General features: G+C 33.1%; 1 protein-coding gene across 8 annotated transcripts in view; it reads left to right on the plus strand.

Moving 5' to 3' along the window:
- LOC127733915 (toxin CfTX-A-like) overlaps nucleotides 1–17,669 on the plus strand; it is a 105,978-nt gene that overhangs the window by 39,980 nt on the left and 48,329 nt on the right. For 2 of the 8 annotated variants that reach the window (XM_052243386.1, XM_052243380.1), the window contains exon 2: nucleotides 15,731–17,169. The exons of 2 other annotated variants lie outside the window; for them this stretch is intronic. In XM_052243386.1, coding sequence (XP_052099346.1) covers nucleotides 15,733–17,070 — 1,338 coding nt within the window. In that variant the 5' untranslated portion in view covers nucleotides 15,731–15,732 and the 3' untranslated portion in view covers nucleotides 17,071–17,169. Of the gene's footprint in view, nucleotides 1–11,018; nucleotides 11,199–15,730; nucleotides 17,170–17,669 lie in introns of those variants that run through there. 4 more of the 8 variants (XM_052243387.1, XM_052243379.1, XM_052243389.1 and 1 more) reach the window with 4 other exon arrangements.

Genomic DNA, 17,669 nt, shown 5'->3' on the forward strand with positions numbered 1-17,669 from the left:
TCAAAAAATTCCAAGATATAAGCTGGACAAAAAAAGTGGAAGAAAAAGAAAAAAACAGAAAAAAAAGAAACGTAGAATAACAATTGCAATATGTAACCCAAAATCCGTTGAGGGTGCCATAATTAATATGAGAATAATCTAATCTATAAAAACAACAACAACAGGAAAACAAAACAGGAAAAGAGGCAATCAAAAATTATAAGGAGAAAAACATAAACAACATCATGACTAGGCGGAAAACAAAGTACCAAAGAACAAATTAAAGTTGACAAAAAAACAAAACCCACTTAAAAGGAATTATGAATTAGATATTCTTAGAACGTTAGCAATGTCTCCTCCTCAAATGCCTTCCAGCTTTGTTTTGCTGTCATACTTGTATTAAAATCTGATAATAAGTTATACTAAATGATAGGTGATGAAAGACAATTAGAATAACAATAGATATAGAGTGTTCGTTATAAGTGTTGATATATTTTCTTTTAGCATATTTGATTGATATTGCACCCAACAAGTATGATGACAGAAGGGGAAGAAATAGAAGGAGACTATGAAGAAAATGAAGATAACTTATCAGATCTGGTAACATTTTATATTCTAGCATGCCTACTAAGGTGTAGAGGCACTATTTAAGAGACCTTGCTTGACAGCATACCTGCAAGGAAAACTATATTACCTTTTACTTGCAGTACCTTCTTTTCAATTAAAATTTAGAACCATGAAAAACTAAATCAAATGAAACCTGAAAATATGTACATGTACACATGATTTTAGCTCCCCCTAAAATACAACAGAATTTTTGCAATTTCTTGAGTTCTCAGAACGTATAATCTGTAAAAATAAAGCTTATGTCGGTCAGGGGACCTGTTCAAACATTTTTCATTTAGTTATATATGAGCTCACTATGGTTGATAGGAACTAGAACTGTCTTTCGGGAACATGTCTTTGGACAAACAAACTTCGAAAAGCAACGACAGCCCCATCTCAACTGATGAGTCAAATATTTTAAATTTGTTTGGGTTCAAGAAATTTGAAGTGCCTCCTTTCTTGTGCCGACATATACCATCCGCAACTGGCAGGAATGACGACATTTGTAAATTGAAAGAAATTATAGACTACATCATTGTAACGACAGGACGTATAAATGTTCCACATGAAGAAGTTCACAGAATACTGTTTGGCCCAGACAACAAAATAGGCGCACATCTACTAGAAATTGTTGAAGATCAAAAATACAACCATTTCTTACCAGAATTTCCTCTCCTCCATTTGAGTAAAAAAAAAACCACCCTTTTAAGTTCATACAAATACACAGGACTTCTTCAACTACTGATGTACATGTGTGATGAAGAGAAAAGGGAATGGCCAAAATTAATAACCATGGATCAAATAGATTTTGCAACGAAATATGTCCGCCGACTGTCATTGTCTTTTCACATATCATTTATCTGCAGATTTCTATAATGCTTAACGCAGGAGGAAGCGCTGGCTGTCATAGATATGCTAGAAGAAGGGAAAATTGAAGAAATTTCTCGTCTATGGAGTAGTAAGTTTCAGGATTTTATGAATACTTGGATAACTCAAAATTGCACATTTGCTCTACATGCAGGCATGATGCAACACTGTGATGAAGTTGTTGCTGTCTACCTTTCAGAACGATTGGGTGGACATACAGGCTACAATTTACTTCTTGGAGCTGTAAAAAGATCCCTTCCCTTCTCATTTCTGAATAGTGCAACTTCTTATGGCCCATATTGTGCTCAGTTACTTCTTCAACATTACAGTGCAGGACATTTCCATCAATGTCTCAAGAAAGCACTTTACTCAACACCTATCATGCCTATCGGGAACAGCGTTGTAAATTTTGCATGTGATTCTAAAAGAGAAATAGATCATCAAGATGCCATCCGAGGATTCTGATCAGGATCATCAATGACATCAGTTATAGGTCGTATGTCACTAGTAGATTATTTCAATGAAACTCATCAAATAAGATCAAAGATTCACCAAAGATGAAGAACTTGATCTTCCATCACTGTATTGGATACCTAAACTACATAGGTGTCCTTACAAACAACGGTATATTGCTGGGTCTTCCAAGTGCTCCACGAAACCTCTTTCTAAATTATTAACATCTATTTTATCAGCAATCAAAGCCAGGCTTCAAAGTTATTGTGAAACTGCCTATTCTTGAGGTGGCGTGAATCAGATTTGGATACTAAAAAAATCCAAAGATCTTTTAGTGTACATACAATCTAAGACTCTCTCATCTTGCAATAGTATTAAAACATTTGACTTTTCTACACTTTACACAAGTATTCCCCATTCCAAACTAAAAGACAAATTGGTAATGCTTTGTTTCATAAAACAGAATTGCGAACGTAGATACAAGTATCTTGTCTTGGGGAGGGAAAAATCCTTCTTTGTAAAGAATCACACTGATTCAAACAAAAAATTCTCTGAAACTGACATTATCAAGATGTTTGATTTCTTGATTAACAACATATTTGATACGTTTAGGTGACGTGTTTTTCAACAGACTGTCGGCATTCCAAAGGGAACCAATTGTGCCCTCTTCTTGCCGACTTGTGTCTTTATTATTATGAGATTGACTTCATACAGGAACTTCTTAGGAAGAAAGATAAGAAGTTAGCAATATCCTTTAACTTTACTTTCCGCAATATAGATGATGTTCTCTCACTAAATAATTCAAAATATGGTGACTATGTTGAACGCATCTATCCCATCGAACTAGAGATAAAGGATACAACAGATACAGTTAAGTCTGCCTCGTATCTTGACTTACATCTAGAAATTGACAATGAGGGTCGGTTGAAAACAAAAACTTTACGACACAAGAGATGATTTCAGCTTCCCAGTTGTGAACTTTCCATTTCTATGTAGCAACATTCCAGCAGCGCCTTTATACGGGGTATATATCTCCTAATTGATACGATATTCCCGGGCTTGTATTTCCTATCATGATTTCCTTGATAGAGGGTTGCTGCTCACAAGGAAGCTATTACACCAAGATTTCAAAATGGTGAAGTTGAAATCATCCCTTCGTAAATTTTACGGACGCCATCACGAGTTGGTTGACCGTTATGGAATAACCGTTTCACAGATGATATCGGATATGTTCCTCATGTCGTAATTACAATCCACTTCCTTTTTCACTACGAATGTGACCTACCGAATTAGACTATTTACCGGATTTGTAATAACATGAGAAACACGACGGGTGCCAGATGTGGAGCAGGATCTGCTTACCCTTTAGGAGCATCTGAGATCACCCCCCAGATTTTGGTGGGGTTCATGTTGTTTAGTCTTTAGTTTTCTATGTTGTGTCTTGTGTACTATTATTTGTCTGTTTGTCTTTTTATTTTTTAGCCATGGTGTTGTCAGTTTATTTTCGATCTATGAGTTTGACTGTCCCTCTGGTATCTTTCGCCCCTCTTTCATACAAACTCCAAAGAAGACTCAAATGTTGACTGGGCATTATCAGAAACCGACCTGCATCATATTATTCCAACAGTTGCTCTAATTCTTTGATGCAATGGTTTATGTTTGGAATAAAATAATTATCCAGAAAATGTTTACAGTTCATATAAACTTATTCTCTCATCGTATGTATTATATAATACAACATCAGATATCGGATAATACCTGATAAAACGCTATCTAGCAAACAATAGCTTCCTAGGAATAACTATGGATGACATACTTGAACTAAATGAAACTAGTGGACGGCCCTCTTTTGTCTGAAGAGTAAAACGTTCAAAAGGAGTCACAATCAAAAGAACTGCCGAAAAAGTGACATTTCAAACCAAGACTGAACGTCAGGTGAAGGAGAAAAATAGAAAAGCATTACTAAAAAGAGAAATGCAGAGGGCAAGTTTTCTTAGTTCTGAAATGAAAATGTGCCAAGCATTGCTTAAACCAGACTGTACAAAGCCAAAGGTTATGAAATCCAAAGGAATGCAGCAAGCAATAGAGATTTTATGGCAGGAATTAAAATGCCAACAAAATCGTATTGTGCTAAATCTTCAATCTGTACCAAAACATATCACTGACACAATGGAACTTGCGACAATAGAATTCGCTGATGTTAAATTTCAAACAAAGGTTACCTCAGGGACACAGCATATAAAGTATGTTCAAAATGCAGTTATAAAACCAAACCTTTCGACAATTCCCAGCAGCAGAATGAATTATACTTTGTGAAGACAAATATTCCTTTACGCCTGATACCTTAAAGGCAGCTACACACCAACAGAGAACTTTAAAAGCAAAAACAGCCATTGCTCATCTGAGAACATCTCATGACATGATAAATCAGGACCAATTTCGAAAAGAAGATATCGTGAATACCAGAGAAGGAAAGACCATCATGAGTACTTATTGGACTGCTAATGCGAATCAACTTGAAATTGGGGCTGATTTTCTGCTCGATATTGGCAGTGAATTAAATATGAATATAAAAAAGAAGATGTGGTATGATTGCCAATGAGACAACTCTCCACAAGAGACCAAATGACACAGAAATTAACAAATATAGGTCACCATACGGCCTTCTACAATGAGCAAAGCCCATACTGCACAGTCAGCTATAAAAGGTCCCGAAATGGCAATGTAAAACAATTCAAACGAGAAAACTAACGGCCTAATTTATGTACAAAAATGAACGAAAAACAAGTATGTAACACATAAACAAACGACAACCACTGAATTACAGGCTCCTGACTTGTGACAGGCGCATACATACAGAATGTGGCGGGGTTAAACCTGTTATTGGGATCTCAACCCTCCCCGTAACCTGGGACAGTGGTGTAACAGTACAACAAGAACGAACTGTACAAATCAGTTGAAAGAGGCTTAACTCATAAGATGGATAAACATACAAATACTACAATTGCAATTGAAGGTGGTTCCATGAGAACAAAGTGTAGAATGCAAATGTCAAAACTATACTATTCCAATGCGATGCTCATTTAAGAAAACTTGTCTTAAGCCAATTATACAAGATCTAAATGACATACACCAAAGGAAAGTTTGACTGGTTGTGTATGAGCAAAACAGGGCTGTACCTTGTATACAGCAGGTATTTGAACAGGTATTTGAAGAGTGGACAGTTGTGGTTGCCTCCTGAATCAGGCATTGAAAGGATTGCAGATATCATCAATCTGCAAATTGAGTATCTATCAACGGCAGAAAACCCTATGGATTTATTACCAAACTTCCTAGGAATAGACTGTCTACGCAAGAACGAAGACGATGAGGTGGAATATTACTTTGGCCCTGATAGTAAATGGAATATTAGTGAAATAATTGGACAAAAGCAGCGTATGGAAGACACTCCACAAAAAGGAAGAAGAAAAAAGAGAATGACCATATCTACGCCTGTCAAATCTAAGTAGAAAGTTCTTTGGACTAGATTAAAATTGGACCTTTCCTGAATAGTTCTAATAAAATATGTTTATTTACATAGTAATATGTCATACCGTATATTTACTTTAAGTTGCCATTATATACTTTTATGATAATTGCTTTTTTTTTAATTTAGTAGATCTACCTATACGAATAAAACTAAACACATAGTTAAAATGAAAGATCTCAGGTATTGCCTTTACATAGAATTATCAATATTTCTTTTTTTCCCATATAATGATTTGCATTTTTGCCAGCAACTGGAGATTCATAATTATTTCAATGGTTCATGTGACATTAAGACGTATTCATACTTAATATGAATGTAATATGTGTTGCTGGACAATAAGCACATCAAATTACGCAATCAATCAGTTTTTCATTTTGACCTAAAACACATCTTTATTAAAAATTGCTTTTTATTTAAAGGAAAATCTGGCCTAAGGACTGTTTAATTTTTTATACCGTATATAAAGGCAACAGTAGTATACCGCTGTTCGAAACTCATAAATCGATAAAGATAAAAACAAATCCGGGTTACAAACTAAAACTGAGGGAAACGCATCAAATATAAGAGGAGAACAACGACACACCAAAAACACAACATAAAAATGTAACACACACAGAAACGAACTATAATATAACAATTGCCATTTTCCTGACTTGGTACAGGTTGAACCTGGTTTTGTGGCATGCCAAACCTCCCGCTTTTATGGCAACGTCAAACACAACACCAAAACGACAACATCACATGACAGGACCACAATACAAATAAATGGGAGAACATATAGGACAAAGAAACACACAAATAATATCTAGAAGAAGGTACTAGGCTTAAAATTCAATACGCCAGACGTGCGTCTCGTCCACACAAGACTAACCAGTGACGCTCAGATAAAAAAAGTTTGAAAGCCAAACCAAGTAAAAAGCTGAAGAGCACCGAGGACCAAAACTTCCAAAAAGTTGCGCCTAACATGGCCAGGATTTTCTGCCTGGGACAAGAACATCCTTATTATTTAGAATAATTTATAATTTTGCAAACAGTAAATATTATAAAATGACTATATAATAGATATACATGATAAAACCAAAGTGGGGACTAACTACAGAATAAAAACGGATACATTACATCAAACAACTTAATCCAACATATAAAAATACACAGCCGAGTTAGCTAAAGCTTCAACGCACAAAGTGACGTCACATTTGAAATTCTAAAAATATATGCATTTATATATAAACAAGTCTTAATTGAAAACAACGTTCAAACCTATGATTGCGTTGGATAAAAACCGCACTTTTTATACGTGTGCATGCAAAACAAATTTCTTGGTAGAGGGGTCTATATACAGCACAAACAACATTTTCCAAAAGACCATAAAAGTGAAAAAATATATATTTTAAAAAACGTATTTGACTAGCAGGTCGAACAACTGATGTTCTTAAACCCTGCTGACTGCCATTGGCGATTGCCAAATAAACGGATCACAAGATGCAACAAAATGGATCTTATAATTAAATTATTACTAAACAGAAAACAATAAAATTGCGGAAAAGATGGTATACCGCAAACATGAGGTGCAAAAATTTGTTCACCATATCCGGATTTCGACAATTAATGTCTCTTCAATGATGTTAGGAATCGAAACGGTATTTGGAAGGCCATATAATTTACCTCAATTAAGGATAGACTCTTGAATTTTGAAAGAGTCGAAATAGGATGAACGGATCATATAAACCCGAAGGCAAATATAATACAGGCCCAAACGAAAAAATATAACAACAAGTCTAAATTGCAAACAACGTTCAAACCTATGATTGCGCTGGATAAAAACCGCAATTTTTATACGTGTGCATGCAAAACAAATTTCTTGGTAGAGGGGTCTAAATACAGCACAAACAACATTTTCCAAAAGACCATAAAAGTGGAAAAATGTATATTTTAACAAAACGCATTTGACTAGCAGGTCGAACAACTGATGTTCTTAAACCCTGCTATATATATATAACTTTGTGAGATTATTATTAATAATTCATTTACTTTTTTTGTTCTTGTTGCAATATATATTTGAATATCTAGTTATAATTTACATACACATGTACATATGATATAAAAACATTTCAATCAAATAATGAGTTCTTATTCAATGACACGAAAGTTGTTTCATTTTCTGTTCAATTATTCTTTCTTTTAATATATAGACATTTAATTTCCCACAGCAGGTTGTGTTTTACACATATGAATTAAATATGACTTTTATATTATTCTTTATATCAGCTCCACACAAATATACTTTTCTTCTTCAAATAAACTAAACACATAATTAATTAAATAGTCACAATTAAGGATCAGTGCTGTGTATTTACTATTAATTCATTTATACAACAATTATCACTTGAGAATCGGGTTAACAAAACATGTGGTTTCTTACAAATTTAAATTGAAGTGACAGTTTTATTTGAAATTATGGTATTTCCTAAGTGATGCAGATGATAAGCCCAACATCATTTTGATGTGATATCTGGGGCTTGGATGCAAGACTGTTGAGGCTGATCATTTGATAACTATGTCCAATGTATATGTTTTTGTCAGGAATATATGAAAACAGTTGCAAGAGCGAAACAAAAGTATATGAAATAGACTATAAAACGGCTGAAATTAAGATTTGAGCATTGCTGTTTTTTTTATGTGAACCGTGTACAAAATATTCTATTCGACGGTACTAAGAAGACAAATGTATATTAGCCTTTGATTTTTTTCCTAACTAATATTTAAGGGGTATTTTGGCAACATTTAGCAATAAAAAATACAAAAACAAATATCTTTTAACGTCAGCTCAAGTATGCCCCCTTTTAGGTATGCCTAGATACATGCAATTTAATCAAAGAGGAGGAGAAATGATTAAAGACAGAGTCCTTGACAGAATTCCAGTTCTTACAGTGGGTTAATGAATCCTACCCCTTAAACAGAAGAATAAAAAAACAGTTAAAATTTGATATAGACAATAGGTTCATGGTGACCAGCAATTTTCATCTGATACAGATTTCCACCACCTAACCTATTAATTTACATATTCAATTTCTACAATATCTCGAAAAATACAGCGATGCTCCAGAAATCGTTATTTCGTTATACTGACATATACTGAAATAAAATCGGAATCTGTGCATTAGTCTATAAATAATGGCAATAGTAGTATACCATAAAAATTCATAAATCGATTGAGAAAAAAACAAATCCGGGTTACAAACTAAAACTGAAGGAAACACATCAAATATAAGAGGAGAACAACGACACAACAGAAACACAACACTAAAATGAAACACAAGATATATAAGAGGAGAACAACGACACAACAGAAACACAACACTAAAATGCAACACACACAGAAACGAACTATGATATAACAATGGCCATTTTCCTGACTTGGTACAGGACATTTCAAGAAAACATGGTGGGTTGAACGGACAGAGAATTACGCTAAATAAACAATACAATATAGTACATTTGGACAACGAAACAACAGAAAGACTGAAGTGAACAAACAACAAACGACAACGCAACACACACAGAAACAATCTTATTACTATATACCCCTACTGCTTACGTTCAAAAGTTTGGATTAAAAATACAGTTTTTCATCATTTAAAATGATTTTCCTTACAGTTACCCCCATTTGCCGAAAACTATACTTTTTGAAAACTTGGGGGGCATTGAACAGCATATTTTAACTGTTTGGCTGTGTAAACACGCGGTTTTTGATTAATTAAGTTCGATTTATGATTATTAAAGACTTGAGGCTGATTATTTTATAACTATGTCCAATTTATATGTTTTTGTCACGAATATATGAGAACAGCTGCAAGAGCAAAACAAAATTTTATGAAATAGACTATAAAACGGCTGAAATTAAGATTTGATCATTGCTGTTAAGTTTTTTTTTATATGAACCGTGTACAAATTATTCAATTCGACGGTACTAAGGAGAAAAATGCATGGCCTTTGATTTTTTACCTAATTCTGATATTTTAGGGGTATTTTGGCAACATTTAGCAATAAAAAAATACAACAATTTCGCTTAACGTCAGCAAAAATATGTCCCCACCCTTTTTTAGATATACATAAATACATGCAATTTTATTAAAGATGAGGATAAATATTCAAAGACAGAGTCCTTGACAAATTTTTTGTTCTTACAGCGACTTAATGAATCCTATCACTTAAACAGAAAAATAAAACAAACAGTAAAAATTTCATAAAGACTATAGATTCACGGTTGCCAACAATTTTTCTTCTGATACAGTTTTCTACTGAGTAACTTTATTTACAATTCAATTTCTACAATATCTCGAAAAATACAGCGATGCGTTAGAAACCGTTATTTCGCTATACTGACATATACTGAAATCAAATCGGAATCTGTGCATTAGTCTATTACTATATGCCTGTCCTGCTTACGTTCGAATTTTTTGATTGAAAATACATTAGTTCATCATTTGAAATGATTTTCTTCACAGGTTCCCCCATTTGCAGAAAACTGGGGAGGAGGGTTGAGGGGGGGGGGGGGGGGGGGGGGGGGCATTGACCAGCCCATTTCAACTGTTTGGCTGTGTTTAAAACGATAAAAACTGCAAAACACATATGGTGCCGCAGCTTTTTTGATAGAAAAATGGCATTTTTTAAGGGTACTCTATGATTCTGGAATTTTCGAAATAGTATTAATGAACACAAACCCTTGCTTAATTTTGCACAGAAATTTTGCTCATCACTGAGAGCCAATATCCAAAACTCATTTCTAACTATTTCAATTTTGTTTTCTAATTAACATGGCAGCAGAAAATAAAGTGACTTCTATCTATTATAATTGTTGTGAAAACTAAGTGGCGCCACTCATCTTTAATTCCTTTCTTTTAACCTTTCGCTTCCGCCCTGCCAGCCCGTATTCTTATTTTGATTAACAGTCAATAAACGATTCGGTAATTTGTTTAAGGAGCAACAGATAGTGACTTTACTTGTGTGTATGGTTGATACAAATGTAGCTGTATATAGTGTTTGTTTGTTTATAATCCCTAGACTAAAAAATGTTTGTACAAAATATTCACACAGGTGATGTGGTATTTGAATTTATCATCATTTATTGTTTAATATAATGATTCTATACTATATATATGCGTATTTGCATTACAATTTATATGATTGATTAATATCTTTTGTTTAGATTAATAAACACCACATTTGGATGATAGTACAGGCTTCTAGTTTTATAGCCCATTATATCATTATTTACACATAATATAAATTTTATTTACTTATTTATCTATTAAATGACAATTTGTCGCACCTGGGACCTACATGAATAATGTAGACTCTTGGTTCCAGGTTGTCTATTCCTCCATTTTTTTTGAAATATCAAAGACTGCAAACTAATTCTATTTTCAAAGAGACCATTATTTTATCAAAATGCTTATTGTATTTCGATACTATGCGCATAAAAGTCTTATAATGTGTTTATCAAAAGAAATATTTTGTTTTATTGTGTATAAGAGGAAGATTTATATTGTACAATGAATTATGAAATCTTTTGTTATCTAAATTGTGTTCCAGGTTAAATGCCTCTTAGATATTGACAGCGACAGGACACCTGCTTGAAGCTTTAGGTAATAAAGTATATAAACACTTTAGAATTTTAGATGAAGGAATATTTGTGAAGTAAATGTATGTGCACTTATAAAGAAACACAATTTGTGGTGAGTAAAATACTATTACAAACAAGGTAATACAATTATGAAGTATGTAATATAAATATGTTTAAAATATAAAATATAGAATTAACTTATATAAATAATGACGATTGTTGGTAAATGAATGTGTAATCTATACATTTGTTCAAAGTGTGCCTTTTGTATTCAAATGATAACTATAACTATAAAACCGAGGCATAAGCGATTTCATAAAAATGTATATATATCTACAAAAGAGCAAATAATAAGGAAAAAATAAGCAAATCTGACTATTAATAGTAATTAAAATATTTGAGATAAACGGTCAAGTTTGTCTATTTCGAATAAGTGTGTTTTTTTTTTTTTTGATTAAGCGATCATTTTGATAAGATCATTCGTAACGTTCTTAAAAATAAGGAGGATAGATGTTTCATTAAATGCTGTTTTGTTGAATTAAATGTCGTTTCGACCTTTCCAAATACTAAATTTTGCCGAGAACACTATAAAATTTCCAATATTTATTTCCGTTTTATGAAGATCTTGATTATATCAAATAATCATGTTTTGGAATCAAAGTTTAGCGGTATATCTATGCACAGAGATAGCAATATTTTTATTTCTTCAATGACGTTTTGAATTTTATAACCATAATAGAATAAATGATCTTGGGTTTCAAAACATTTGCCACATAAGTTACATAGGCCATCGGACTTTCGAATTTATTCAATTTAAATTCAGTATAATGTATACAATGTAGTGATTTCCATTGGAATTGGAAAATATTGTTTGATACAGGCAGCTTGTGAAGCTTCTTTCAGACTGATTGCAAGTCTTGTTCCGTTCTAAATGTTCTATTCATATAATTTCACATTTTGCACTAGTACATATTTTATTTTTTTTTTGTAATCATTTTAATTGAATATTTTTTTTGGAATGCATGTTTTTTCCAAATCATGATTTTGAATGTTGTTATTCTGGATTTTTATGTGCTTCAAATTAGTTGGATTAGGAATGGCGCTTCTTAATTCCTTAATCCAATCAGTGGGGATTGATTTCTTTATTATATTGTATTCGCATGTCCAATTACGTTTATCTATTAGTTAATCAAATATTATTTTATTACTATGAAAGGTTTCCGTACAGATATTCCAAACATCTTTTATTTTGGCGATATGACTCTTGGTAAAGGAAGGGAAGAGCAAATGTTTCCCTTACCATTTTGTATTGTTGTTACAAAATATATTATATTCAAGAATGCTATTTTGTTAAAAATCGGTCATTTTACTATTAAGTTCATACCATGTAGTAACCATCTTTTAGTACAAATTTGGCATATATAGTTAATGTTAATTCCATTTAGATCTTTACAGGTACATATAAAATATTCAATATCAAATTTTTTGTCAAAGTGTGTTAGCCAGTATTTGGCAATTGCATTCCATCTTTGTGTTGTACTTTCTAAAATTCTAAAAATTAATTCTACATGTTTGCTTTTCATGAAACTTTCGAAACTGATCATTTTGATACCCCCGAAGCTTTTATCTAGACAACATATTTTTCTGTCGACAATGCTGACTTTAGAGCCCAAAACAAAATCCCAGGAAATTGAGTTGTTTTATCTTTATCACACTCATTAGGTATACCCCTCATCGCAACCTCGTATCCCAAAATAGGTATTAATTGTTTTCTTATAATCAATACTTTACCTCTCTAAGTTAAATGTCTTGTTTTCCAAACGTGAATACAGTTTTTTATCTTGCCAATTAAGGAATCCTATATTTTATTGTTATAAATGTCATAAGCTTGGGGCAGCTCTAAATCTTTTATGTTATCCTTGATACAAGATATTTTTTGAAACTTGGTTTTTTGCCCTTTAAACAATAAACAATAAACAAGACTTTTGTTTTCTCGAAGTTATTTTGGAACCGGAGGCTTTTTCATATATTTCCAACATTTCAAAGGCTTTTTCAGCCAATAGTTCGGATTTTTTAAAAGTTGCGCATCGTCCACAAACATTGATGATTTAGTTTCAATGTGGCCGTTTATCGTTGGTATTTTGATTCCTTGTATTTCTACATTTGCGCGAATGACATCTTTGTCTGATTGATCTGCGTATTGAAAATGATTTAGACAGAAAACCATTTGTTTTAATACGTTGCTGGCATTTTGAAAAAGCTTTTTTGTCCAGCTACAAAAATTATTACCAAAATTGAAGCCCTCCATTACGTTTATCAGCCATCCCCATTCGACTCTATCAAAAGCTTTCTGCTGGTCTAAAAATATAGCTAATCCCTATATATCCTCATGTGCTACATATTCAATAATATCCTGTAAAAGTCTATTTCCATCACTTATATTTCTACCCGTTTTGATCCGATTGAATAATTTTATCTAATAACGGTTTTAGATGCTCTGTCAACATCTTTGATATAATTTTATAATCCGTATTCATCAAGCTTAAAGGCCGCCGTTTTTTTTTGTTTTTTTTTGTTTTTTTTATTTATTAATTCTTGTTCCCCTTCCTTATGTAGTATCATTCCCTGGTATTGCGATTTACTGAGTTCATTTTCTACAAATACTTCCTTAACTACTTAAGTGAAATCCGTTTTGATAAGATCCCAGTATATATGATAAAATTCCGATATAACCCCATCCCTTCCCGGAGACTTATCTTTCTTAAGATTTTTAACTGTCTTTCTTAATTCATCAACGTCAATTTGTCGTTCTATATTTTGTCTATTATCGTCCGTCAGTTTCCTGTCAATACGTCCGATAAGTTTTTCTGCGCTATTTTTGTCCACACCCTCAGTGATAAACAACTCGGAGTAAAATTTAACCTGCTCTGAAAGTGTTGAATTAATGTCATTTCATTTTCATATTTGCCGTCCGAGCATTTTAATCGATTCCATAATTTGTTTTAGCTTAATGTTTTTCTATATTAAAGAAATATTGTTATTTTAAATGAGAGAAAACACTTCCATGATGAGATAAAAATGATAATTAATTTAAAGATCTTGCTTCTGCCTATTCTTACTTGTTATAGTTACTCTTTTACTAAAACATTTTTTTAATAATTGCCATAAAGACAAAAGTAGGCGAAAATGACTTTGAATGGTAATATGTGCCGATTGTCAATTCACTTATTTGTAGAAGTTATTTTGCTTAACATTGTTGCTTTTTACAATTTACTCTTTCTAATATTGCTCTCGTTAAAAACACTTAAATCGGAGAAAATTTTACTGAAGGGCAATAACTCAAAAGGAGTAGACAAACTGGTTTTGATCATGTTGACATGTCTGTATATCTAATATAGCTGACTGACTCTGATGTTTCAAGTTTGAATTCGCTCTCTGTGCTTTATAGTTTTTCAACATCTTGTTTTTGCTGATTGTTTTAGCTGTGTACAGTTTCTCTTTATCGATAATAAGTTTTAGCAAAACACAAAGGATACAATCATCATTAGAAGGGGGAAGTTGACTGAAGATTCATGCCAGATTTGACTTTCTTGTAGATCTTGTCTGGCTAATAAATTTTGTTATATAAATTTTTCTATATTTATTGCAGTTTCAAGATTACTTTTAATTCGACTTAAAAATGGGTAACAGTCGTCATTTAAGGGCATAACGCCTAAATTGAGTCAATGGGCAATTGCGGTCATGCTGATTAAACAGTCTTGTTGGAAATGTTTGCTATTAAATTTTCCATCTATCTTTAAAAGTTTTCAATACAAAATAGCTTAAATATGCTAGATTGCCTCCAAGGATGCTGTATGATTCAGCTGGTATGTTTGCGTTAAATTGATACAATAAAAAAAAGAATAACATTTCAAGCACAAACGCAAAATCAAATTTTTATTCTATATTATAGTATTTATTTATTATAAGAATGATAACTTTTTGGTTCCAATTTGCAAAGCAATTTCAGAGAATCAGAATTTTGCACAAGTTTACAGACGAAGATGGCGGATGGCAAGAGATCAGAAAAGCTTAATTTGCCCTGTAGGCCAGGTCAATAAAAACACAAAATACAATTCGGCGGTTGTTTAGTGATTTTAAGTTTTTTTAAGTATTTTTGTTATGTTCTATAAGGGTCGTTGCTAAGAACTTTTAACATGACCTGGACCTCTTGCATTTAACCTTATTACCAAATAAAAGCAATAATCGTTCTGAACAGTTTATCTTTTCAAAGTATGGGTATATTTGAAACCATTTCTAACAAAATCCTTATTCTAACTAATTAAATGTTATATTTTAACGAACAAATCTTACAATATTCAGTTAATTAAAATGTGTGCATGATAACTGCCTGAAAATGAAAATCCAAGGAGACCATGGCAACGGGGACAGAAACACTTGTTTTGTCAATATATTTCCTATATGTATGTCGATAGCTACCAACACAAAATTGCAAAGCAATCTCAGACTTACCGTGCCCCAACTTTGTTGGTGATTACAGGGAATTGCTATTAAATTGTCCTGAGTCTAAAAAGTTAATAACTGTTTTCCTTGTCTACTAAGAAAATGTACACGGACAGACTAAATCTATTTATTTTCAGCTTAGTAAAATCATTTTTTTTTAATTGCAGACATGAAAGTACAAAAGCGTTCTGTTCTTCTGCTATGGATTTTGATGATGTTGATTTTCATTGCGACAGAAGCTAGATGGCAGACATCGCTTGGAAAAATCGGATCAAGTTTAAAGGCCAATCAACAATTAGCAAAAGAACAACTAGGAAAAATAGAAAAATATCTAAAAGATGACGATGGATTGAACGGGATTGCCTCAACAATAGACGCCGTCGGTAGTGCAGCTCCATCTTTGACAAGTGGTGATGTCGCAGAAATTGTCTCTGGTACATTAGACATCCTGTCATCAATTACAGAACTGATTCCAAAAGTCGGTCCGATAATAAGTAGCATTTTCACGGTAATATCTGGATTGGTAAGCTCAATAGGTGGCGGTGATACGGACATTGGATCGGTTGTTAGGAAGGCTATCGATGAAGCACTTAGAAAGTTCGACGATTCCAACCTTAGAGCAGAAGCATACGGTACTGAGAAAGTATTTGGCGATTCATTAGCATACCTTGACGGAATTACCGATTTACAGGAACATGAACTTTCTGCTCTGTCTGCACATATTCCTATCTATTCTGGAGTTAAATTCCTCGGAATAATACAATCAAAGATAAGAGACAGTTCAAAAAGCCAAGATGAGCAGCAGGTCAAACGGGCAATTGAATACACGCGACTTTTTGTAAAGCTGACTGTCCTTAGATCCGCCGTTCTGTGGAAAATGTACATCACTGTCAAACAAGCAGGACATAGTGTGTCAACAGCGAATAGCATTCAAAACGTAATTCAGAATATGAAATCGAACGACAAAGAATTCTTAAAATTTTTGACGAATCCCACATACCAACAAGCTATTTTCTTTGTACACTTGAAACCATCTGAGTTGCCTGAAGTTTCGAAGTATTTAGGCAAATGTGAACTTGCTTTTCAGAATCTGGCATTCTTAGGGGAAAGGTCTCGTAAATTTCGGACCCAAAAATGGCCAACCTGGTATGCATTTATGCGCAATGATAAGTATGGTTCCATAACTGGAACAACAAATTTAAACAATCAAGGATACTTCCTCTTTGATACGATTTCGTCAGTAGACAATACTTTCTATTTGCGTTCAGTGAAATGGCCCGAATGGTATGTGTACATGAGAAGTGGAGCAGCGGGTAGATTGAATGGATGGAAAGGAAATCCTGGCTCTAGTGGACAGTGGAAAGTAATCAGGTTTTCTGATGGGTATTACATGTTGTCACCAGAAAAGTGGCTTGACTGGTTTGTCTATATGAAAAACGACCCATCTGGAACAGTTCGTGGTTGGAAAGGCGACCCTGGAGAACAAGGACATTGGATGATAATATAAAACTGTTTTAACAGAAATTGGATGGATTTCTGAATGCGTTTTCTTCTTCAGAGTGTGTTAATTTTATGAATTACTCAAATAAAACCATATTCATATGTTTTTCACACGTTATTTGACCTTTTAAAAGCTGCTGTTAGATTTTATTTATTCACACCCTATTTTGCTTTGTTATATGATTTTAAACACAACGTGGACTTGAATAGCACCTCGCCAATTTCAAAGATAAATATCTCGCAGCGTTTGTAACTTCTGAAAGTCTTTTTTATATATCTTTACTGAAACATAATCTTATCAATTCGTGAGTTTTCTTTCGGATTCTTAAAATATTATGTCGTATATTTGAATGTGTTACATAAACGCTCAGCGATATTTATTTTAATTCTGACCTACTATCCATCAAGGATTAACGTCCTGCAATACAATTATATTTTTACAACAATAAAAATGTTCAACTAAATGTTCAATTTAATGGAATACATGACATAGTTTGGTCGTTTTAACAATGATGATATGTGTAAGTATTGCCAATGAGACATCTTTCCACTAGAGACAGAATGTCTAAGACATACACAACTACGGGTCACCGTATGACCTTCAAC

This window comes from Mytilus californianus, unplaced genomic scaffold (genome assembly GCF_021869535.1).
Source record: "Mytilus californianus isolate M0D057914Y unplaced genomic scaffold, xbMytCali1.0.p SCAF_3, whole genome shotgun sequence".
Classification (NCBI taxonomy): Eukaryota; Metazoa; Mollusca; class Bivalvia; order Mytilida; family Mytilidae; genus Mytilus; species Mytilus californianus.